Below are 23,220 nucleotides of genomic sequence, written 5' to 3'. Positions count from 1 at the left end.
CCGTGCAGAAGCACAGCTGCTGGAGATGGGCACTGCTGCCTGATTGCTTTGGTGCCTGTTTTCATCCCAAGCCCTCCTGTGGGCAGTCCTGTACCTGTGTCCCCTCCAAATCAGGAGACAGTGGCAAGGGCTGTGTTACAAACAGGGTGCAGAACTGGTGTCTGGTTCAGAGGACTCCAGCAGAACTGATCTCTGTCCCACAGGATGCATTCCCTGCAGTGACAGCAGCCTGAGAGGATGGCTGAGTTTGGACAGCTCAGGAGAGGGAAAGGGGAGCTCCCTTCTGTTGCTAGGTGCAGAAAGAGAGGAGCAGCTCACTGGTGGTGCTTTCTGATGAAATGTCTCTTAAATTTCAATCCCTCTTCAACTTGAAATGTTTTAAGTCTTTTACAGGCCCCGTTTATTTTGACACTCTGCTGGGTGAAAGGAGTGGGACTGTGCCCGTGTACCTTCCTGAGGCAGAGGGCCACTGCTCCCCAGCTTCTTTCCTCGGTGTGACAGGCACCAGCCATGTCCAGCCTTGTCAAACAGCTGAGCAGTGAGAGCACAGCTCCAGCAGCCTCCCTGAGCTGCAGAGCAGCCTCAGCCAGCAGCACTTGCCGAGGCAGCTCCCAGGACACAGCTGGACACCGCTGCAGCACAGCACGGTGCTGACAACCAGTGGAGAAAGGGGGAACTGTGGCAGAAGTGACTTGAGAGAATTCTGAGCAGTGGAGATTCAGCACAACGAGGGTCTCTTTCCAGAAAGTCCCAGTCCCACACAATGTGCAGTTTTTCTACCTGGGAGAAACAAGGATGTGAGCTGATTCTGCTGCCTTCAGTCCTGTGGACTGGGAAACAGAGGGATTCCAAGCCCCATTGTTTTAGCTGCTCTGCACACAGTGCCTGGTTCTGGTGGCAGCCCAGTGCCACAGCAGTGTGTGAGCCCACGGCCATTCACATGCATGGATGGGGTTCTCTGAGGCAGCAACCACGAGAGGCCTTGCAGCACTGAGTGCACATCAGTGCAGCTGATGTGTTGGCTGGGTCAGAGCCAAAATTCATGCTGCTTCCCCCTCCTAAATGCAGCTGTTGCTGGGGTGCACCTGCCTGCAGGAAGGGACATTTGGGAGCTCCTGAAACTCAGCCTCACTGCTCATCTGTTGGACTGAGGAGTTTAGGGACCTTTCTGATTATTTTCCTCTGCAGAAATTCTCTGTTTGAGATCAGAATCATGGGACATGCAGAGAGTTACAGGTGTGTGACACAGCTCTGTCCCCTTAGCAACAAGGATGGCCCATGGGCCCCTTGGCTGGACTTGATTAAAACTGCAGATCCCACCACTACATCTTCTCTTGCAAATGGGGATCATATGGGGTTTGTGCAGTATAAACAGAGGGATGGGAACTAATGCTTTAAAAAAAAGTCATGAGGCCATCAACCATCATTTGTTATAAACATTTTGGATTGGTAAATGAGTAGAGTAGAAATGAAGGGTGACAATTGGTGAACAGGTTTTGGCAGCGAGACAGCAAATAAATGGGAAGGAATGAGTCATTTCAGGAAAGCTGTGTGAGAACATTGGGTGGCTGGGGTTTTTTCCATAGCATATATATTCAAATATGTATATATGTATATTTATAAAATGAACATTAGGTTAGATTTATTAGTCTCCAAATCTGGAATGGTTATATTTTAAAATGTCCTTTGCAACTTGCATTAAGGCATCCAGGAGGGAGAATAAATAATGCTTACAACTGACAGCAAGAAAACAGACCCCTTGAGACCTGACCTCACACTTTCCTGCCTCTGTCTCCCCATCTATAAAATGGGATCTTGATGCATTTTGCAAATGTTGGAATTTTCTTTTTTGGGAAGGAAGGAAAAAAAAACAAACAAACCAGAAACCAGAAGAAACTGAGGCTCAGGTTTGGAATCTGGAATAGATCTGCTGAATTTGAGCGATGCAGCTTTGTGCCCTGGATGTGTAAATGGGAAGTGTGTCTCTTTGAGGGGGCCTGTTAATTTAGCAGGACTTGGTAATTAGTTTTGTATTTGATTTGCTGAGGAGATGGCTGTAAAACTACTGAGATTTCACTGATTTAAACCTTCCAAATTAGGCACAGCAATTTTCTGAATACCTTGTGCAAATAAACAGCACAGCTTTTCCCTCTTCTTGAGTTACTGCTTTTCCTTGGGAATGGCCTTAATGGGAACCTGCTGTCAGCTCTGCCAGTGGGGCTGAGATGGGTTAGTGCCTCCACTTCAGGATAATTTGGAATTCTCCTGTAAAATGCAGCAAAAATTAGAAATGCCATACATGCATTTTAGTGCCTTTGTAATCAGTAAGAGCCATTATTGTATCTGCCTTTTTAGATGTCTGTTAAGATGCTCAGGGGCTGCTCCTCAAAGGTCTGAACTTCCACAGCTCTGGTGGAGTGAGAACTGAGCCAGGAAACCCAGCCTGGTCTCCAAACTTCTGTCTCTTCTTGAAGCAAAGCTTTGTGCAGTGGAGTACAGCCCCACATCTGTGTTTTGCAGTCTCTGTAGCAACTGAGCTAAGAATTGTGCTGTCATTTTTCTCTCAGTCTTGTGGTGCTTCTGCAACATTGTCTTTGCAATTCCTACAAAATTCTGCTTAATTTTAATTCATTTTAGGATGAGAAACCTTTTTGTTCTTAGCATTTAGCTATAACTGCTTTTTAGAAGAGCTTTGAAGATTACAATTGAAGACAATTACAGGTTTTATAGCAGCTGTCTTCCAAATCTGTAGCTGTTGTCACACAGATTTACTTGATGAACTGGAGACCTTTTTCTGCTCCAGAAAAGACAAAACCCCATTGGCTTTAATTACATGTTACACTTTTGTGAGGGGGTATTTTGTATATAAATACACTAATATTTATAGTCAGAAATGGAGGACCATCCTATCCTACCTCCACACCTAGAAGCTGCTATAGAAAAGGTGAAGCAAACTGGTTTTCAAGTTAGGGGTGAAGACAAGAAATAATTGTGGCAAAGGAATTTCCAGTGAGACAACTGGAAAGCTTTGCAGTGGCCAAGGTTTAGCCTGGCAGAAGTCAGGGTTTGCTGTGGAGGAGGGAGGATGCTTTCTCCATGGTCAGGGCTTCCAGGCCTGTGCTCTGTGAGCATTATTTCTTTCCCTCCTTCATTTTTCTGCCTTTGGTAGAGCAGCAGATCCCATGTGCTTAGTTTGGAGCTGCTGTCCCAGATGTCCCACTGAGGTTTCCCATTCCTGTGCCTGGGTTTATTAGCTGAAATGTGGCAGCACAGCTGGTCCCATAACTGTGCTTATTGCTTGGGATTTTTTTCTCACTTTGCAGCTTTTTATGAATATAGTGCATATGGCTTTCCTCTCCAAGGAGCAGTGCTATTTCCAAACTTTCCTCATGTGAATACTGTGTATTTCTAATGACAAGGTTTCTCCTTTCCCCCTCCAGCCCTGCAGTTGTGGCTTTTCCTGTCTCTGGTGCCTTTTGCTGGCTGAAGATGGACTAGAACTAGTCCAGTGAAGCAGTCATGAACCTGGATCCTGCATCCTGTGGGATGCAATCACCAATAATGTGGAGTCTTTGTGCAACTGATACTTTATGGGGTTGATGCTGGCTCACTTCATGTCTGCAGCTCTTCCTGGGTTATCTGAAATTACTCATTTTTGTATTAGAACCAGTTTGTCAAATTGTCCAGGGCAGTCTGCAGACAGCTCTCACCTCCCATGTAGTAACAGCAGTGCTGGCCTCCCCCCAGTGCTCAGAAGCAGTGATTTTCTGTCAGCCCACACCAGGATACAATCATGTGATGGAAAGGCTGGAATCAAGAACTCTCCAGGGTGTGCTGCCTTAATAGGATTTTAAGAACACATCTGATGGGCCCCTCAGAAGGAAGCTGCAAAACATGTCCAGGAAGGAGGAGCCTGTTTTGCCAGGCTGCCTGAACCCTGTGTCAGCACAAGGCTGGTCCCAGCTAGGGGGGTCTCTCATTCATGGTCATTTGGGAAGGGATATATGACTGCTTTTAGCATGGTCTGTGCAGGAGTCTGGTTTATATTTTTCCCCAACTTTGCAGTTTATCAGATCTGGTTTGAGTCTGTTATAATCTGACCTGGACAAATGAATTTTAGGCATGGAAACTGGGCTGATATTGTAGAGGTGTTTAGGGCTGGAAAGAAACATCACAGTGCAGTGGAGCTCTTCTGCCTTCCAGTGGGCTGTTGGCTCATGGGCATTTGGTAACCTGATGATTGTGTCTCATTGCTGCCTTCATCCCTGCTGTGACCACACTGCTTTGGCAGAGTCACTGCAAGACTCTTGCTTGGGCCTTAGCCCAAACATGTTTTGAAATGTATCTGAAATGCAATTTTTCTGAGGAAGGAGAGCTGAGGAGTAGTTGCCTTTGCCTACCCAGGGTCACTGTACACTCCCAGCTGGGAAGCAGCCTGGCCTCACACAGACTGCAGCCCCAGAGCTGCCCCACTGCTGGGAGTTTTGCTGCCTGCTTGCTTTGTTCTGTGTCACCTGAGAAACTTCACTGCCAGCACTGGGTCTGTTTTGCCTGGGTGTCCTCAAATGGGCTTTGATGTTGTTTTCCCAAGGATGTAGAAGGTGGTCTAGGACAGCAGAGAGGCACAGGAGGACAGTGGCTGAGGCAGCTGCTGCCTCTGTTGCTTTGGTGGGATCAGCTGATGCTCTGACATTTGCTGATGCAGGATGCAACCCCAGCAGTGTCAGAGGGACATGGCTGATGGGTACCACACAAATGACTGAGTTCTGTGTGCCTGATGCTGGAATGTGTTGTCTTAAAGCTCTGGTGACCTGCCAGCCAGATGAATTTCAGTGTGGTGATGGGACCTGCATCCATGGAGCAAAGCAGTGTGACAAGGTACACGACTGTCCTGACAACAGCGACGAGGCCGGCTGTGTCCAAGGTGGGTACGGGTGCTCCTCGTACTCCATGGGGTAAATCTGCCAGGGCTGGTGGCCTCTGGAAAGGGAAGAGGCCTGTGCTGCTCCTCTGGGCCATGCCAAGCTGCTTTCTGTACAGTTTTAAGCCATTTTTGCAGTGGGATTGCTTGGGAGAGATGATTGTGCTGACCAGGCAGACTGCATGACTTGAAAAGTTCTTTGCATGAGGCTTAGGCTCAATGTTCATTTGCTTAATCCCTTCCCATTTCTGCTAATGATGCCCTCCTGAGCTTTATGTCAGCCAGTTTGTTGTCACGAGCCTCATCTAACTTAGATGCTTTCCTCTCTTGCCCAACATGACAGAGTCAGCATGTGAAAGTCCCAGCAAGTTTCAGTGTAAGAGTGGAGAGTGCATTGACGGAGGCAAAGTGTGCGATTCACATAGAGACTGCAGGGACTGGTCTGACGAGCCTCTGAAAGAATGTGGTACAGTACTTGCCTTCTACGTGTTGCTCCTGTTGTAACTGCTTCCCCTCTTCTCCATCTGCTGCTCACAGCTTTGAGTGTAACCACATGTAGCTGCTAATGCTATTTCTCACTCTGCTCCTCTTTCCTTGCCTTTATTCTCTCATCACCCTTCATATGAATATAATTAGTAGCTTAGTCTGATCATCTGTAACTTTGAACTGTGCCCTTCTCCACTCAATTTTTATTCTTGGAGGGATGTATGAACTGAGCACGGGACTAGGAATGAGGAATTCCCCCTCTCCCCAAATACTGGTGTCCTCCACAACACACACCAGTTTATTTAGCCTCATTGCCTAAATTATCTTTGAATTCTAAGATGATGATAACACCATAAAAATATAGCATTGGGAACATGCTTTGAAGGTGAAAACATGTAGAGTGGCAGCAACCCCTGAGAGAAGACTTCAGCCGTTTCTGGGTTGTACATGTTGCTGCTGCTTCCCTCAGCAATGACAGCAATGACAGCAGGCTGCTCTCTGCAGCATCCTGCCAGCTCTGGGCTGTGGGAATGCCAGGACACTCGGGGCTGCTGGAGCCAGGGGAACAGAGCTGAGGGCACAGAGCTGTGCCCTTCTCCATAGGACAGCCCTCTCTTGCCTTTCCCACCAGAATTTGTGGGCACCAGCCCCAATTTGCAGCATCATTCAAACACATTTGTTGTTTTCCCCAGTGCAGAGATGTCTCCAACAGGCATCTCCTTCCATGACATCATGGAGCTCAGTGGCTGCCCCTTAAGTAACTCCTGTTCAGGAAGAACTGTCAGTCTGTCCCTGTTTTAGACAAGGAAGAATGTGTGCATGCCTAGTGAAGATGCTCCTTCCTCATGCTTCCAGTGTGCCCTTGCTTTCTTCCACTAATCCACATCTCCCTGTTTCTCTGAGTGGGTGTTGCAGTGTCTGTCTGTGGAGGTCTCCCAGCAAAGCTGGCAGCCCAGTTTGTCAGAGGAGACCACTGCTCAACCCAGTGGTCAAGGTGCCATGATTGTGCAGCCCTGGGCTGGCAGTGAGGGGTTGTCTGAGTTGGGAAGCAGAGAAGAGCCCCCAGGGGAAGGTGTTTCTCGAAGGGCACAGTGCTGTGGGTTGCTGTGACTGTGATACCCACACACAGGTCATCCCCACGGGAGGCAGAGGTGCAGGACACACTGCCCAGCTCAGTGTGTCTGTCTGGCCATGCTAAACTCTGCAGTGCCCTCTGAGAGTCCCCCAGAAAAGCACTGCAGAAGGCAGGACAGCACTTAGCTATTTTAGTCAGGGAAACTTGCTCCATTAATTATGTGTTGATATCTCTGTATGTCCCTGCTAGGAAGGTGAAAGCATCCCAGAGCTGAGTTGGATTCCTTCTGGCATGGTATTTTCCCTGCCTTGCTGACTTAATTGGGCTGTGGTTGTTTCCATTTTCTTCCAAGAGCAATGGTTTATTGGCTCTGCTGTGCTGCTCACCTGCAGTGTGCAAGGAAGCAAGAAGTAAAAGATAAATAAAAATTTGCCTTTAAATTGCATTATAGACTGGAGCAAATCAGTTTTCCTTGTTCTGGTGAGTCCACTATCCCTGAAATCCCACAGCTGTGTTCAGCAGCCTTCCTTAAGGAGCAAACTTTCTCTTCACCTTTTGTAGGTCAATTACAAGAAGAAGAAATGTTTTCTCTGACAGGAGACCAGCTTTTCCCAACCTCTCATTCAGTTCTACTTTTAAGAATCCATTTATTCTGTTTTTCATTTCAGCACTTGAGAGCAGGATCAGGCAGGTGGCCTTGGATTAGAAAAGGCCTCACGAGAGGATGGGGGCTGCTGCTTTGTAAATTGCACACTGGGGGTGCCAGCAGAGACTGTTGTGGGGGACGTGTTTGTGGGAGGACTGTATCTCAGTGCTAATGGAGTGTCTCTGACAGACTGCACTTCAGTGTTTTCTGGAATTTTTCACATACATCATTCCTTGGAGCTAGATGGGAAAATAGTAGAGTATTTCAAAACAGCTGGCCCCTGGGAGATGAGAGTCCCCCAGCATGAATTATTAAAGCTCAGAGAGACTGTTCAGAAAAGTCAACATGAACCAGCACGTGGGGAAGGAGGAGTATGCTGGTGAGGGCCCTTAGGTCCCTTGGAAGTTTCTCACATGTGGCAGAAAAGCTCAAAGCAGCAGCTCTCTGAAGGGATGAGATGCAGAGACTCACATACGCTGTATCCCCAGGGCTCCCCATTCATGCAGCCACCAGCTTTGAGTCCAAATGATCCCCCAGCGCTGGTTTGGAATAATAAAGAGCAAGAAAGTGATACAGTGGAGGCTTCCTATCTCTGAAGGCACTCGTGCTCTATAGGGCCTGTACCAAAACTGATAGAAATGGGAAAATTTCTGAGGAAATCTCTTAATTTTACTCAATCTCACAAGTAAAAGCCCCCGTTTGTCATAGGTGATCTGTGTATCCCCTGCAGGTGTTAATGAATGCTCGATGAACAACGGTGGCTGCTCACACATATGCAAAGACTTGAAGATTGGTTACGAGTGCGAATGCCCGCCTGGGTACAAGCTTCTGGATAAAAAAACGTGTGGAGGTAATTGACATGCAAACAGCAGTCCCTTGTGTTTCACCATAGAGAGACGTGATTATATTCACTTGAGCATTGCTCCATCACAGATGGTTTGATTTCAAGTTATTGATGGGTTTCAAACACTCCTTTCAGACATAGATGAATGTGAGAATCCAGACGCTTGTAGCCAGATCTGCATTAATTACAAGGGCGACTACAAATGCGAGTGCTACGAAGGATACGAGATGGACACCCTGTCCAAGAACTGCAAAGCTGTAGGTAAGACAGCGCCACAGGCACGGAAACTCTGCTTGCTCAACAGCGCAGCTCCGCTAAGAAAACATGCTCACAGGCTGAGGCAGGGGAACAGAAACAAAAGGAAACAGGCAAATCAAGCAAAGGCATTTCACTGTGAGCAGCACAGAGCTGCTGCAGCAATAGCAGATGCGTCTCTAGGCAAGAACTACTGATCATGCAGATCAGAATATTTTAACAGTGTACAGAGCAAGATTGCAGTCACTGCTTGGCTGTTTGAAGCTGAAACTAGAAAAGAAAGTCTCTTGACAGGTGTTATTGAAAACAGTGCAGCAAAAACATTTTGTGGTAGTAGTATTGAAAGAAAGAAAACATCCTGATTAAAACAGGGTATCTGAGCCAGCCCTCCCCCCTCCCAGCTGTAAGTCACCAAAATCTGGCCCAGGATTTTGTGCTGAAATGAACTGAAGATGAGGCCATTCCCCAGAGGCTGTCCAAGTGCCAGTGTGTGTCCAGGGACCACAGGGGTGCCTGCCTGTGACAGCTGTGCCTCTGGAGCAAGTTTCCTCTTGCTTCCAGTGTGGTGTAAAGCTTTGGTACAAACACAGCTATCAGTGACTGATAATTCCATTGTTGTTTGAGAAATGAAAGCTGAATCCAGCCCTTGGGACAGCTGCTGAAGTGACAAATGTGCTGATTTTCTGTGGTAGGCAAGAGCCCATACCTGATCTTCACCAATCGCCACGAGGTCCGTAAAATAGACCTGGTGAAAAGGGACTATTCCCGGATCATTCCCATGCTGAAGAACGTGGTGGCACTGGATGTGGAGGTGTCAACCAACAGAATATATTGGTGTGACTTGTTCTACCGAAAAATCTACAGGTAAGGGCAAGAGAGGATGTGTGTGCTGGTCCCTTGCCAAAGCTGTATTCCACCTGTATCCCCTAAAGCAGTCCAGAGAACAGGGCAGGGTGCAGGGCACCTGAGGCTTTTCTGCCCTGACAGGATAACCTGTTGTGGCCCAGACTTGGTAATCTTTTTTGGGAATTGATAAAGACATCAGAGGCTTGTGCAGTTATCTCTTTGATAATACAGGGTGACTTTTCATCAATGCCAGATCCTGCTGCACTCGAGCAGTTAAACGTAGGCTCTTGTTTCCTGAGCCATGGATACTGTAAAGCAGGGCCAAGGCTGCTGCTGTGCTGTGAGTGTTGTATGGGAGGCCACAAAGGACCTGGCATCTGGAAGCACAAAGCAGGCAAATGGTGGGAGCAAGGAGGCAGCAACACAGACACAAGCTGCTGCCCACTGTAGTCTCTGGTAGACTGGATTTAAATTCACAGCACCTGACCACAGTACACATTCTGTAACTCTCATTCTCACTCCTCCTTCAGCTGTTTTTATGGCATCCATCACAATTATTATGTGCTGGAGCTTAGCCAAAAAAGCATTTCATTTATGTGCTGAAAATCCCCTGTGTATATTCTGATTTGCACAGCTATTGCAGCTTCTGCAGTGGTTTGCTCTGGATTTCAGCTAATGATCAGGCACAGGCTGACTGGTGTCAGCACATGGGAACCAGGGTTTCTGCAGGCACTGGTAGCTCCCATGCCCTGCAGGGATATCTGCCCAGGCTGTGCTGGGCATTGACCACCAGCGCTGGGCAGGTACCCTGAGGGGCCTGTGGGGCTCTGAAAGTGGGAAGATAGCTCAGAAGAAAGCTGTCAGCACTCACTGGGTCTGTGGGCAAATGCTGAGTTCATACACAGAAGATTATCCAAGACACTGCTCCTGCAGCTCTCCAACTGCAAATATGCTGGAGTCCCTGGGAACAAGCAGTCTGTGGTTGAGAGGCTATTGCAAGGTGAAAACTGTGGTACAGGAGGTAATTACTGGCAAGAGATCCTGTCTTTCATTATGGTCACCTCACTTGCCTTTCCAGATCCTGTCCTGTTGAGGTGATGTCTCCTTTGGGGTGTCAGATCTTTTACAATATTTAGTTACTGGGAGAATTGAAAAGTCACCGGTACTTGAGCCCTTCCACTGTGGAAGCTGCAGGAGCCTCTTGCCTTTCCCTCCTGTGCAGGCACAGATGGGAAGCAGGGAACACAACTGTTCCACTGGCAAGGGATTACCCTTGGAGCTGGGCACTGAGAGCACGGGGTGCTCATCACTCTGCAATACAGGAATCTTGGGAGCACTGTCAGATGCTCATAGAGCCCTGAGGTACCATCCCTGTGGTGCTGGGTCAGAGACAAACCAGAACCATTCTTGTAGGGAAGATGCAGCAATGTGCTGGTCATCCAGGCTGACTCTGCATGGCCATTCCAGCCCTGACTGCAGACTGTAAAAGTGTCAGGAATTCCTGAGTTTAGATGTTTCGGTTCCAAGGTCTAACCTGATATTGGAGAACTCAGCTCCCATGCAATTCACCTTCTCATTCCATCAGCAAAGGCAGGATGGGCAGCGAAGAGGAAGCCTCTTACAATTCCAAATATTTGGGGTGAGGGGCAGAAACTTCTTCTGCTTTATAACTGTTCTAAGATGTACTGAGTTAATCTAAGAGCCAGACTAAGCTTCTGCAAACACTGATGCAAACTCAGAATAACTAATTTCAGTGCACTCAGCAGAATTGATACTGAGAGCAGAATCAGCCTGTGTGGTTGTAGGAGCAACATTCCAGTTATTTATGAAACATCCATGTGGAGTCTGCTGCCTTTCATTATCATTTTGAAAGATTTTGAAGCTGCCACTAATATTTAGTGAACATTTTGTTTGTATCTAGTGAAATCACTTGCCAAATTAATGCAGCTTCATGAATTCCTTTGATGAGTCATAATTAGCTACACAGCTCCTAATTCTGCGGTACATTTAAGCACATTTATTGCATGCTCAGTTCAACTCTGTTCAGCAGAGCTCTGGAGATTATATTTTTCATGTCCATAAATCCCACAAATCAGTGCTGTTGAAGTTAACATGCCAGAAGTCAAATGTTTTCCTGAATAGTAGGAAGCAGGTAGAATGATGAAATGCACATTCCCTACTGTGGAAATGCTGCCGTATGGGAATGGGGAAATAAGAGGCTGTAGGAGAAAGCAGAAGGTTGCAGGAGCACCATAAGGGTTCCTGTGTCAGCCACGCTGCCCCTGGGCCCAGCTCTGGGAGCCGTGTGGGAGCCCTGTGACCTCCTGTCCCTGCAGCGCCTACATTGACAAAGCGAGCGACACGGCCGAGCAGGTGATCCTCATCGACAGCCAGCTCAACTCCCCCGAGGGACTGGCCATCGACTGGGTCCATAAGAACATCTACTGGACAGACTCTGGAAACAAAACCATCTCAGTAGCCACTGCAGATGGAACCAAGAGGAGGACACTTTTCAACAGTGACCTCAGCGAGCCCAGAGCCATCGCTGTGGATCCCACACAGAGGTAGGGCTGCACACCCCAAACTCCCCTTTGCCAACAGACACATTCCAGTCACATACCTGGGGGTGGTTCTCATCCCACCAGGACTCAGATGCCCTTTAAGATGCACCCTGCAATGGCACTGTGGAGAGGCTTTAACTCGCCCTTGGCAAGGTCCTGCTGTTAAAGTCAGTTCAGGGCCAGTTCATGTGTTCAGTGCGCCTGAGCTGGTCCCGGCACAGAGGCTGTGCTGGGAAATGAAGTCTGTCTGAATCGTGTTTGGGCTGTTTGGAGGAGTGAATGCCAGGTACCTAACAGGCACAGCAGGAGAGTTTTCAGGGCTTAGTTACTGGGGTGAGATGCTGCATTCTGGTGCAACTTCTGTGGCAGATTACCCAGTGGGAGAACTGCATGTGGTTCCACCAGAGGAATTAACTGCTGTAATAAGGAGAGAACTTTTGGGCACCTCCTACTGCAATGAGCAGTGCAGGATTCTTAAGTGGAGTCCAGCTTATTGCTTTCTTGCCTCTGCCTCTGTCAGGTTCATGTACTGGTCTGACTGGGGAGACAAAGCCAAGATCGAGAAGGCCGGTCTGAACGGCGTGGGGCGGCGGGTGCTGGTCACCGACAACATCGAGTGGCCAAATGGCATCACCCTGGGTAAGTGCCCAGCTCAGACTGCAGCACCCACTGGGGCTGAGGGAAACCTGCTTTTAGTGTTAAGTGGGAAAACAAAATTGTAAATGCTCAAAGGCACCTGCACACACAAATCCTAAACTGGTCAGTCAGTCACTGCTGCTCGCAAACATGAGTTCCCTTATCTCAGTAGCACAGACAGGAAGTCTTGCTGTTGTCAGAACTTCATACTGCAGGAGCCTTGAGGTGCTTGTCATTGTGCCTTAAGGCAAAAGGACATTTTGGGGAAGGATGCAGAGCTGTGACAACCCTTTAGGAGTCTGCAAAGCATTTGAACCCTTGGTGTTAAATGTCTCTGTACCTGGCCTGTCTCAGGAGCAGTGTCAGGATCCTGCACTGGACTGATGAATGGTGCAGGGCCTGCAGAGTCCATTCCCTGCCACCATTCCCTGCTGGCCCAGCTGCTCAGGGTGAATGGAGCCCAGCAGAGGGCTGTGGTGGTTCTCACTGCCACACCAAGCAGCAGAGTGGGAAGGAGGTTTCATGGAGCAGCAGGGAGCATCCTGCTCTGCAGTGGGAGCTGTGTGTGTTTAACGCCATGCAGATGTGGGGTTCTCTGCTTGGCTTTAAAAATGCTGGCTGTGGCAAGGATGGAGGAGGAAATGCTGCTGCCATTACATACTGCTGAACTGCTACTGCTGTGAACAAATAATGTTATCATTTAGTAATTAAGAAATTAATTAATGACTTGTTTAATTATATAATTGGTTTTGTTGGCTCTCATCCACTTGCATTCTGTTCAGTGAATCCCATCCAAAATGAGTGAATTTGCTCCAGAAAGAGGAATGCAGTTCTTAGCATTCCAAATAACATTGAATCCTTTCCTCCCACTCTTACCTGCACCCTCCCCAGACCTGACTGGTTGTGGTAGGACTGTCCCCACCAGCAGATTCCCCCAGCCTGCAGCATAAGAAGGGTCTCCTGCCCCAGGACTCCTCTTCACTCAGAATGTGTGAATCTCACAGCTCCTTCAGAGAGGTGTTTCATTGGAATCTCAGTAGTTGTTCTCCAGCAAGGAGCCAAGGCCTGAACAACCTTGGGAGGGATGAAGCTTCTCACTCAGGCACTGATGGAGAGACTCTGGGAAGCCCAAACTGCTGCTTCCCTGCTGCTCCTGGTAACAAAAGAACCTCATTGTACAAGGCTGTCAGTCAGGCATTCCCCACACACACAGAGCAGAATGTTCCTCCTTTTTAATCTTATTTATAGGGTCTTATCCCAGCATATCTGGGCACTGATTCAAAATCAGAACTAGTGTTAAAAAAAAAGAGTCCCAATAATAAAGAGATTAGTCATGCTGCCAGCAGGAAAAACATGCTGGGCAAGAGCAAAAGAGTTGCCAGAGCTGTGTGTAATTTTGCTTCATTGTGTTTTACTTTCCAGATTTGCTGAATCAGCGTCTCTACTGGGTAGATTCCAAATTGCATTCACTGTCCTGCATTGATTTCAATGGCAGCAACAGAAAAGTTCTGATCTCCTCTGTGGATGATCTGAGCCATCCTTTTGGCTTGGCAGTGTTTGAGGTAAGAGTGGAAAGCGGATGCAGAACAGACTGGAGCTTGCAAGAGGTCTCAGAGCTCTTCTTGATTACAAGTTCTGCCTTTTGCCCAGCACAGAGCTCAGTGAGGGCAGCTGCTGCTATAGAAACCGATTAACCTCGTGTGGGTTCAGCAGGGAAATTGGTTTTTAAAGCCCTTAATCAAGAGCAAAGTGTTATCTCATGCTTTTACCTAATGCAGCACCAGTGCATTAGATGATCAGGGGAACAAAGGCTTCAACTTTGGCACTCACTGTAGCTAAGTCATAGCAGAGAAAGGTCCAGTTGGTTTCTGGCTCAGGAAAACCCTCATCCTTAAATCCCTTATTCCTCCTATGTGAAGTGTGTGATATCTGGGCATCTAACTTTGGGCATAGGTTTCTCCAGGTCATTGTTGGTCTTTAATTAAGCATTAAATTGTTGCCCCATCAGCAGCATTTGGAAGGATCTCTTGGGTTATTTCACCTCTCTCCATCCTTCCTGGTATGAATGGCTGTGTAGAATAACAGACAACTTTTGCTTCTGCTAAGCTGCCCTTGTTGTCCAGCAGTGTGGCTTTCCTTAAGGAAATACACATGGGTTTAGGAGGCAGCAGCACACTCAGATGACCAAGCAATTAAACTGCTTGGTAATAATGTGATTCCTGGGTACCTCTTCCACCAGTAGTTCTGTATCTTCAGGCATTGTATGCCATGAAAAAATAGTAATATAAAAGAAATAGGTGCTCTGGACACTGGCCTCTTCAGAGATACCTGTTTAATGCAGGTCTTACCTTAGAAAAGGAGGAAAAAATCAGCAAGGTAACAAATGTTTCTAGTACAGAGTGTGGCCCTTTGCTCATGATCTACCCCAGCTTACAAAGAAAAAGCAGTTCAGAAACAACACAGATGCAACTTGTCTGTACCTTACCAAATTTCTGCTCACTCACCTCAGTCACAGAGCTACTCAAAATTACACAGCACATGGTAAACTTGTAGGAGTGCTGGGCTTTTGAACATTGTCCAAAACAGAAAAAAGCTGCAGCCAGAAGTAGCGTGAACAGAAGGTGCCCCAAGGTAGGAACATGGTGCACTGACTTTGTGACTGCTGGAGTTTAATCCAACTCGAGTAGGATTTGAGCAGGCCAGGTCAGGAATGTGTGCATTCCCTGCAGGACAGAGTGTTCTGGACTGACCTGGAGAACGAGGCCATCTTCAGTGCAAACAGGCTCAATGGCTTGGACATCTCCATTCTGGCAGAGAACCTCAATAACCCTCATGACATCGTGGTGTTCCATGAATTAAAGCAGCCCAAAGGTAAGAGCTGTCCTCAGGATGTCATGGCCCTGAATCAGGTTTGTTTGAGCTGGCAAATGAAATGCTCCCTGATGGTTCTTGATGAGAGAGAATGCACAGGTAATAATGGGAAATCAATGCCTAATGTTTGAAGTTCCTGCATAATTAATTCAGCAGCAGCATTTATTGAAGAATCTGCAATTTGCTAATGGCTGTTTAATTAGCATCTTTGATAACAGTGAGTTACTCTTGTCACTGTGATGCTTCCCATTCATTATGCATTTGGGAAGTTTTTATAGTACTTTGTAAGGTTCCACTCTACTGTACAAACTGTAAAGATGCTTAAGCAACCTGATAAATTGAGGTAGGGAGTGGGAGAAGGTCTTTTCAGAGGATCTGATATTTCTTTGCCAAGGGCAGGAAATAAATTATTAGAAAAATGACTTGTCTTTTCTTCCATTGAACAGCTCCAGATTCCTGTGAGCTCAGCCCCCAGCCAAATGGAGGCTGTGATTATTTGTGTCTTCCTGCACCTCAGATCTCACCCCATTCCCCCAAGTACACATGTGCCTGTCCTGACAATATGTGGCTGGGTCCCGACATGAAAAAATGCTACAAAGGTAAACACAATCACATCTCCATTTCACTGTCCCAACAAAATCACACTTAGAGTGAATATATTTCCTGGTGGTGAAAACACAAACACCAACTTCTGTATTCCACTCCTTGCTGCCCTCTGAGCACAGCAGCACTGTGGCGTCCTTGTTGAAAGCTTGCTTATTTTGGAAAACTTAACCAGAAAAAGATACAGCAGGAAGGGGGGGGGAAAGGGCTAGGGGCCAGCACTAGAAGTGTGAATAGTCAATAAACCATTAAAATGGATTAGTCATATATTGATATATTGATTATGTAATACATATATATATATTCAATGCATTATATATCTATTTAGATATCTATATATCTATCTATAGATAGATACCAGGTCTGAAGAGGACACAGTTGTTGCTGATATATCCTGAAGAGACAAGTGGCTTCACTGTAATTTCTCCTAACATGCAATGAGTTCCTGGTGGTACAAATTCAGAATCTGAGGAGGTTTTCAAAAACCCCCAAGTTTGTGAACTTCTTAGCTACCTTCAATACAGACTGCTTTTTTTATCAGTATCAATTTATCAAGCTTGATTTCAGGAAATAATTTCTGTAGCTTTAGGCAGAGCACTGTCAATAGTTTGACTGCCTGGGAAATAGAACTGGAATTTAGTTTCTGCTTCTCTTCATGAAACATAACAATCCTTTCTAGATTTATATCACTATTTGTGATATGTTTGGTGTACTTGCTTTAACCAAATTTCATTGTTACTCTTGGTTTTCAGACCTTCCAACCACTGCAAGTCCTGTAGTGGTTTCCACAACCACAGCGTCCCGTGCTGACGGCACCACGAGCATCACTGCTGTACCTGGCAGCGCCAATGACACCACTGGAGTTGTCCCCAAAGCTGTACCAGAAGCTACAATCACCACCCCAAGCCTTCATTTACCTTCCACCACATCCATCCTGATAGACTCTGAGATGACCACTGGAAACAGCAATTTGTCACAGCACTGTAAGAGAATGAGATTCCTTTCCTTCTCCTGTATCTCAACTCCCCATGCACTGGTGAGGGACCTGACCCAATGCCTGAATTCCAGAGGGGTCAGGTGCAGGCACACCCTGGTGCACACAGAGACATCAGCTCCTCTCTCTGCAGGCACCTGGGCTATGATGGCTGCTCTAATTCCAGTCACTTGGCATGTCAAAGAACTTAGATCAGATTTTATCCAAGGCACATGAACAGCCCTGAGAGTTCACATCAGCCCTTGCCTTGTGCCCAGTACTGGCTCATCCCAGCTTCAGTGCTGCAGACAGTAGATTGGATGATTCTGCAGGTGCTTCACCTATTTTAATTGTTTAATTATTAATGTGATCTGGCACAAGTTCTGGGTGAGAAATTCCCCCTGTGCATCTTTAGTGCTGCTGGACATGTGGATTCACTACAGCCCAAGACAAGCTGCCTCTGGTTTGTGTGGCCGTGCTTGGCATGTTAATGTGGCCTCATCATGACACAGGTTTGAAGTTTTGCATTATTTATCAGAAGAGCATCCCAGTGGAGAGCACTAATAGGCTCTCCTCAATGCAACACCAGCCTCAATCTCAGAGCTAACAGGCAATCCCTCCAGGTCCTGCTGCCAAGGCAAAGCAGAAAGCTGAACTGCTATTAAAAAAAAAGATTTCTAGTCCAGAGAGAAGATTTTGCTTTGCAAGACCTCAAACAGACATGTATATTTAAAAACAGTGAAATGCTGTTTTCCCCTGACTGTTTCACTGTTTCCATTACATCTGGAAAGCAGCAATACACCACCCTTGGCTGTAGAACTCTGCTGCATGAGGAAAGCACAGTCCAATGGCTAAAATGTGTTCAGTTCTCTTTGTGCAAGTTTCTTTCAAGTGCACTAATTACCTTTTTAATAAGCCTTGGAAGCAAAGTGCTTTTATTGTCCACTTTGGAAATAGTGTGGTTTTTTATTAAGTAAATAACTATGCAATGGAACAGCCTGCCACAGGCAAGTATTTAAAAGTTGCATGAATTGGTGTATCAAAAGAAAAAGTACAGTTAGTTCCTCCTCTTGCAACTCCTGATATTTTAGCAAAAGTAGATTTTCTCTACTGATACCCTATGACAGCTCAGAGCAAACATTTTAAAGTATAGAACTTGAAGGGTTATATTGATTTTTTTTTAATTATATTTTCCTGTAATTGCCTTTTTCTAAGTACAGTATTGAGTTTTGGGACCACTCTTGCATACTGGGGCAGGCTGCAGCAATGAGGGATAGATGTGTTCACTAACTCCTTAGCTATAAAAAATGAAAAAGGAAAAAATTAAACAGAGAAGCTGTGTAGATGGCTTTGAACTACATTCTTTTTCTGACAGCTCACTAAGTCATTCATTGTGTCAATAGTAGAAAGTGTTCTGTTGTGGATTTTCAGGAATGCTCTTCACCATCCCCTCATGCGTGCATGGCATTTCAATTAAATGTCAGGTTTTAAAAACTGGCCTCCTTTTTTGTGCGTGAAAAATCAGAGGCCCAAGCACAGTCACCCATTTCTGGTCAGAGCTTCTCTTGACATCCTTGGAGCCTGGAGTGTGTCCCTTCCGTGGCCTGGAGCTCTGGGCTGTCCCTGTCCCCTGGTGAGGCAGCAGCACTGCAGGGACCTCGTTCCTCAGGAGAAGGAGCTCAGCTCAGCCCTGATCCCTGTGCACTGGCTCAGTGTCACCTGAATCATTTTATTAGGAAACTTTTTGTAAATTCTTTAATTGCAAAAGCTTTCTGAGGGGCAGAACAGCACAGGTACTAACAGAAAACATTATTTAAAAGCAGCAAATGAGTTAAATGATCAGAACTTCTGTAATTACAGATGCAAATGACGATGAAGGCTTCGGTTCAACTGTGACAGCAGCTGTGATTGGGATTGTCATTCCTGTGGGTAAGCAGATTGGATTTAACCTTTGAAGGAGTTCACCAAAGTGCAATACCAAAATATTATATTTACCACAGTAAATACACTTTTCCAGTTTTCATTGATAGGGTGGGGAAGGAACTGCTGAAGTGGGGAGCAGTAGCCCAGCTGGGAGAAAATGTTCTGAGGATGGCTGCCAACATGGGAACATGCCAGCAGATCCATCCTGCCTAACAGCCCCTTCTGTCCCCTCTCCTCAGTGGTCATTGGCTTGCTGTGCATGGGGGGATACCTCATCTGGAGAAACTGGAAACGGAAGAACACCAAAAGCATGAACTTTGATAATCCAGTTTACAGGAAGACAACAGAAGAGGAAGATGAAGATGAAATCCACATTGGGCGAACTGCCCAAATTGGACACGTGTACCCAGCAGTAAGTACCTGAGGAGATGGCTGCTGGAGAACATTAATGCTCTTGAGAGTTCCAATAGAGAATTTGGATTGGTGTTATTTATTTGCCACACAATGACAAAACCAGAACTTCTTTAGTGTCATTGATTAGGCAGAAGCTTAAACTTCTGGCAGCCCCTGCAGTTGTCTTGGAATGTTCACTGCTCAATCTGATCCAGTATCTCTGGATCAGATACTCAGTTCAAATGAAGAATAATTGTCCTAATCAAGGTACCAATCTGACAAAGGTAAAGCTCCCTCAAGAGCTACCCCAGGATGGGACAGGTGATTACCCACCCCCTACTGGATTCCATTTTATCTGTGCTTAGGCTGCTACCACGTGTCCAAACTGTCCTAAGGATAAAATTCAGTTTCTCTACATACCAGGGAGAATATTTTCTCTATAGTAACAGTATAAAGAAAAGTCACACTCCTCTCAAGGAGAAGTGAGTGAGGTTCTGTAAGAAGTTAAGGAAAAGGATCCTCCCTCACAGCAGCAGCCCTGGGCAGAGGAGCACTGGCAGGTGTAAGTACATTGTATTTTCAGAAGAGAGCAGGAAGATCCAGAGAAATGAGTGAAGGCAGTACAGCTCCTGCAGGCAGGCAGGTGGGTGGATAATGTCTCTGGGATCTAAAGATCCCACACAAGATCACACTGGAGAAGGTGCCATCCCTTACAAGGAATTTTATCCAATATACATGGACAGGAAACTTACCAGCACCTCTTAGTAACACTTGAGCAAATGACCTCATTTGGGGAGGGAAAAAGATCCCCATCTAGAATAGACTTGTGACCAATACAGTAGGGACAGCCATGGCAGTTGTAGCTAGAAATACAAGTTAGCAGCAGTATCACAGTTCACAAGAGTGTTTTTTCCCTTTTTTCCCCAGCGTGTAGCACTGAGCTTAGAAGATGATGGGTTGCCATGAGGATGAAGATGCTGCTCCAGTCATCTGAACACTGAACAAATCTGCTTTGGATCACATAACCTGCTTCTTCTTTTTGGTCATTATTTATGTTGCAGAAGGGTAACCACAAAGTTATAATGAACTGCAAACATCCAAAGGATGTGAGAGTTTTGTATGTATAATCTTTTATACACATTTTAACTTGTTGCACTACCCATTTGTGATAGTGAATAAGCAACAGCTGAGCTACTAACTCAATGTACATAACCAGCCAGGCTGAAGGTTCAGTAGCTATTGCTTTATTTTAAGACTATATTTATAGATATTTTGTAAATATGTTGAATATGCTTTGTGGCTATCCATCAACATAAGTAAAATAAATTCTGTACAGGCAGTTTAGAAATATTTATTAACAAAATCTGGATTATAAGATCTGTTCTGTAAATATAGTAGAGGGGTGAGAGTATTTATTTTTTGTATGTTTGGCTTGCTGTGCATAGATTACCTGTGTATATATCTATCTGGATGAGATAGATATATAGGCATATAAATATATACATATATATAAATATATATACATATATTTTAAAACTACTAGCCTACATTTATGAAAATTAGGAATAATTGAATTTTTACAGGATGTTTGAGAAGTTTGCTTTGAAATCTAAAGACACTATGTAAGAACGAGCTGTAGTGCAAGATAGCTGACCAGTGAAGCACTCCTAACAAACATCTCCTGATTTCCATCCTGGTTCTTAAGGGCTGCTTGTACATTTTCCAGTCTATCCATGAAGAATCCATGCAGTGCATTAAACTGGAGAGCTACTGCCTGCAGCATTTCAGTCAGGAGAAACTCCTACAGCACCCGGGGTTTTGTGCTGTATTGTTGCTTTTTTACAGCTTGGTACAAATCTGATTTGGCTTTTGTTCCTTTGTTTCTAAATGTAAATTGAAATGCTTTTCCACACTGGGAATCTTGCATCTCTTAAATCAGCTCAGAATGAACAGAAACAAAGATTTAGCCATGTATTTCCACACTCCCAAGTGAGCACTCTCCCTGGTCCATCAGGAAAATAGCACAATAACAAAAGTCACTTCCTTCCCTCCTTGCCCCAGTCCCCTGCTCACCCTGATAAAAAACCCAATTTTAGGAGCTACCGTGGCACACACAGAACTCTTCCCAAGTCCTGCCCATGGAACAAGCTGCCTTTTGGCTGGGTCATCCTGCACCTGGCAGGAAAAACATTTGATTTTTCTCATCTCATTCTATAGATTTCCTGGGTATTCTGTGGGAAGTGAATGCACTTCCCTCCCACTACATAATGGACGAGTACCTCCCTGAACTGTACCAAATCCTAGAGAAATCTTCCTCATGTTTTTATGTCAGTCCAAGCTTTTGTATTTGAGTGAGTACAAGAAACTCAGGCTGAGTAGGTTTGGAGTTTTTTTCCTTTTTTTTTTCTTTCTTTTAGAATAAATTTACAGAGTAATGTGAGCTGGAAGCTGATTCTTGACTAAGAGAAGAAAGAAAGTGTTTCAAGCCCTGGTATGCATTACAGACATAATACATACTCTCAAATGCCTCATGGCCTGCATAGACAATACAGAAGTAATCAAGCATCCTTCTATTCCAAATTTTAGATTTTAAGGCAGTGACAATATGAGTGAGATATCCCATTATTGTTTTAAGGTATGAAGCTCTCTTTCTATAAATCCATGCACTGTGTGCATGATGAAAAAAGCTGAGAAAGGCTGTATGTGATAACACTGTAACTAACAGACGAATGTAAATATATATGAAAGTTCTACAGTTTTGATACTTTTTTAAGAACACACAAACAAACCTGTACAAACCTCGTGTAAAAGGCTACAGGTTTTTTCAAACCATTGTAAATGAACTCAATGTGCAGTGCTGATTTCAACCTTTACAGATTTATAACTACTGAGAAGTCAAACACCAAATTTGTTTTTTAAGAAGTTAATTATTTTAAATAATGCTTCAGATTGGTAGGGTGATATTTAACATTGTAATCATTTCTGCTCTGTCTTGTCATACTGAAGTTCTGTTAGAGTAAGTTCTTGCTTGGTGCCTTTTGTGTTTCAGTTCTTACCTTGCAGACAAAAGGCCCAGGGAGGGGCGGGGGGGCTCTGTGTAACACTTGCTGTACTGGAAACCAAATGAACACGTTTGTAAAACAGTGCACTGTTTCTATAGAAAGATTAAATTTTTTATCTGGGATTACTGAACTGATTACTTCATGGTGTCTGAAATGGGACTGTATCATATTTTGGTCTGAGTTTTCCCTAACTCTCAACTGCCCAAATCCAGAGTGGGATTTGGGAGCAGTGCTGTGTAATGCAGCTGTCCAGCTGCAGTGTCCAGCAGCAGCACTGGGGACAGTTCATGTTCCACAACACAGCACTTGGTTCTGAAGTCTCTTTTCCTGCCACATTGGTTCTGGTCATCTGCAAATCACATGGCAAACAGCACCAGCTTCATTTCCTTGGCTCACTGATGTAACTGAGTAAAATCTCTGTGGTACAAGTACACCAGGCCTTGCCCAGAGTGAGAAAATGTCCCAGAACTGAGCAGTGCCCACAACACAACTGGTGCAGTTTTTCACCTGAACTATTACATGCTGGACTATTCCAACTACTAATTGCAAATGACTCAGTTTCTTCTTGGAGCTTTTGGTTAAAACACCTACACAAGCTGCAGAACTCCTCAGAGCCACACTTCTGCCATCTTGGAAAAATGACAGAAATACTGCTGTTCTCAGCATCTCAAGAGGCAGGCTCAACTTCTTTTCTTTTAAACATACAAACAGTCCCTCCAATAAAGCTGGAAAAATGTTCATGTCCTGGAAGTAGAACAATAATTTTGGCTGGACACATAAGTGACTCAGAACTAAACACACTGTTAGCTTGCTCTCTCTCCCCTGTCTCCTGAAAAAATGAAATCCTGGATAATACAATACAATACAACACTCCACAACCTTTCCCCACTGCATGTTCAAAGCCCTTGGAAGCAGTGCCTTTATTGAAATTCTCTTGCAGTCAATTCTTAGTCCCAAAGGAAGCAGCCAAGCAGGTAAAACTTTTCAAGCACAAAGAGTTATTACCAAACTAATATGGACTGATATACTGGTAAATATCAGTGGTTTAGTTTTCTATCTAACTGAAAATGGGCTTTTTCTTACTTCAAAACATTCTTCCCTTTCAGTTAAGTATTTTAGAAAAGT

General features: G+C 45.3%; 1 protein-coding gene across 3 annotated transcripts in view; it reads left to right on the top strand.

Annotated features, from left to right (window-relative positions):
* Nucleotides 1-22,225, top strand: part of LRP8 (LDL receptor related protein 8) — a 171,179-nt gene extending 148,954 nt beyond the window's left edge. For 2 of the 3 annotated variants that reach the window (XM_071436757.1, XM_071436759.1), the window contains 14 exons: nucleotides 4,802-4,924; nucleotides 5,265-5,387; nucleotides 7,859-7,978; nucleotides 8,108-8,233; nucleotides 8,920-9,091; nucleotides 11,410-11,637; nucleotides 12,155-12,273; nucleotides 13,693-13,832; nucleotides 15,000-15,141; nucleotides 15,588-15,740; nucleotides 16,497-16,727; nucleotides 18,578-18,646; nucleotides 18,880-19,052; nucleotides 19,961-22,225. In XM_071436757.1, coding sequence (XP_071292858.1) covers nucleotides 4,802-4,924; nucleotides 5,265-5,387; nucleotides 7,859-7,978; nucleotides 8,108-8,233; nucleotides 8,920-9,091; nucleotides 11,410-11,637; nucleotides 12,155-12,273; nucleotides 13,693-13,832; nucleotides 15,000-15,141; nucleotides 15,588-15,740; nucleotides 16,497-16,727; nucleotides 18,578-18,646; nucleotides 18,880-19,052; nucleotides 19,961-19,999 — 1,958 coding nt within the window. In that variant the 3' untranslated portion in view covers nucleotides 20,000-22,225. The remainder of the gene's footprint in view (nucleotides 1-4,801; nucleotides 4,925-5,264; nucleotides 5,388-7,858; nucleotides 7,979-8,107; nucleotides 8,234-8,919; nucleotides 9,092-11,409; nucleotides 11,638-12,154; nucleotides 12,274-13,692; nucleotides 13,833-14,999; nucleotides 15,142-15,587; nucleotides 15,741-16,496; nucleotides 16,728-18,577; nucleotides 18,647-18,879; nucleotides 19,053-19,960) is intronic. The other variant, XM_071436758.1, reaches the window with a different exon arrangement.
* The last annotated feature ends 995 nt before the right edge of the window (nucleotides 22,226-23,220 follow it).

Source organism: Agelaius tricolor, unplaced genomic scaffold, assembly GCF_023055355.1.
Source record: "Agelaius tricolor isolate 1412-34295 unplaced genomic scaffold, bAgeTri1.0.p SCAF_11, whole genome shotgun sequence".
In the NCBI taxonomy this organism is placed as follows: Eukaryota; Metazoa; Chordata; class Aves; order Passeriformes; family Icteridae; genus Agelaius; species Agelaius tricolor.
Note: the sequence above shows the minus strand (reverse complement) of the source record. Positions and strands in the feature narration are given on the sequence as shown.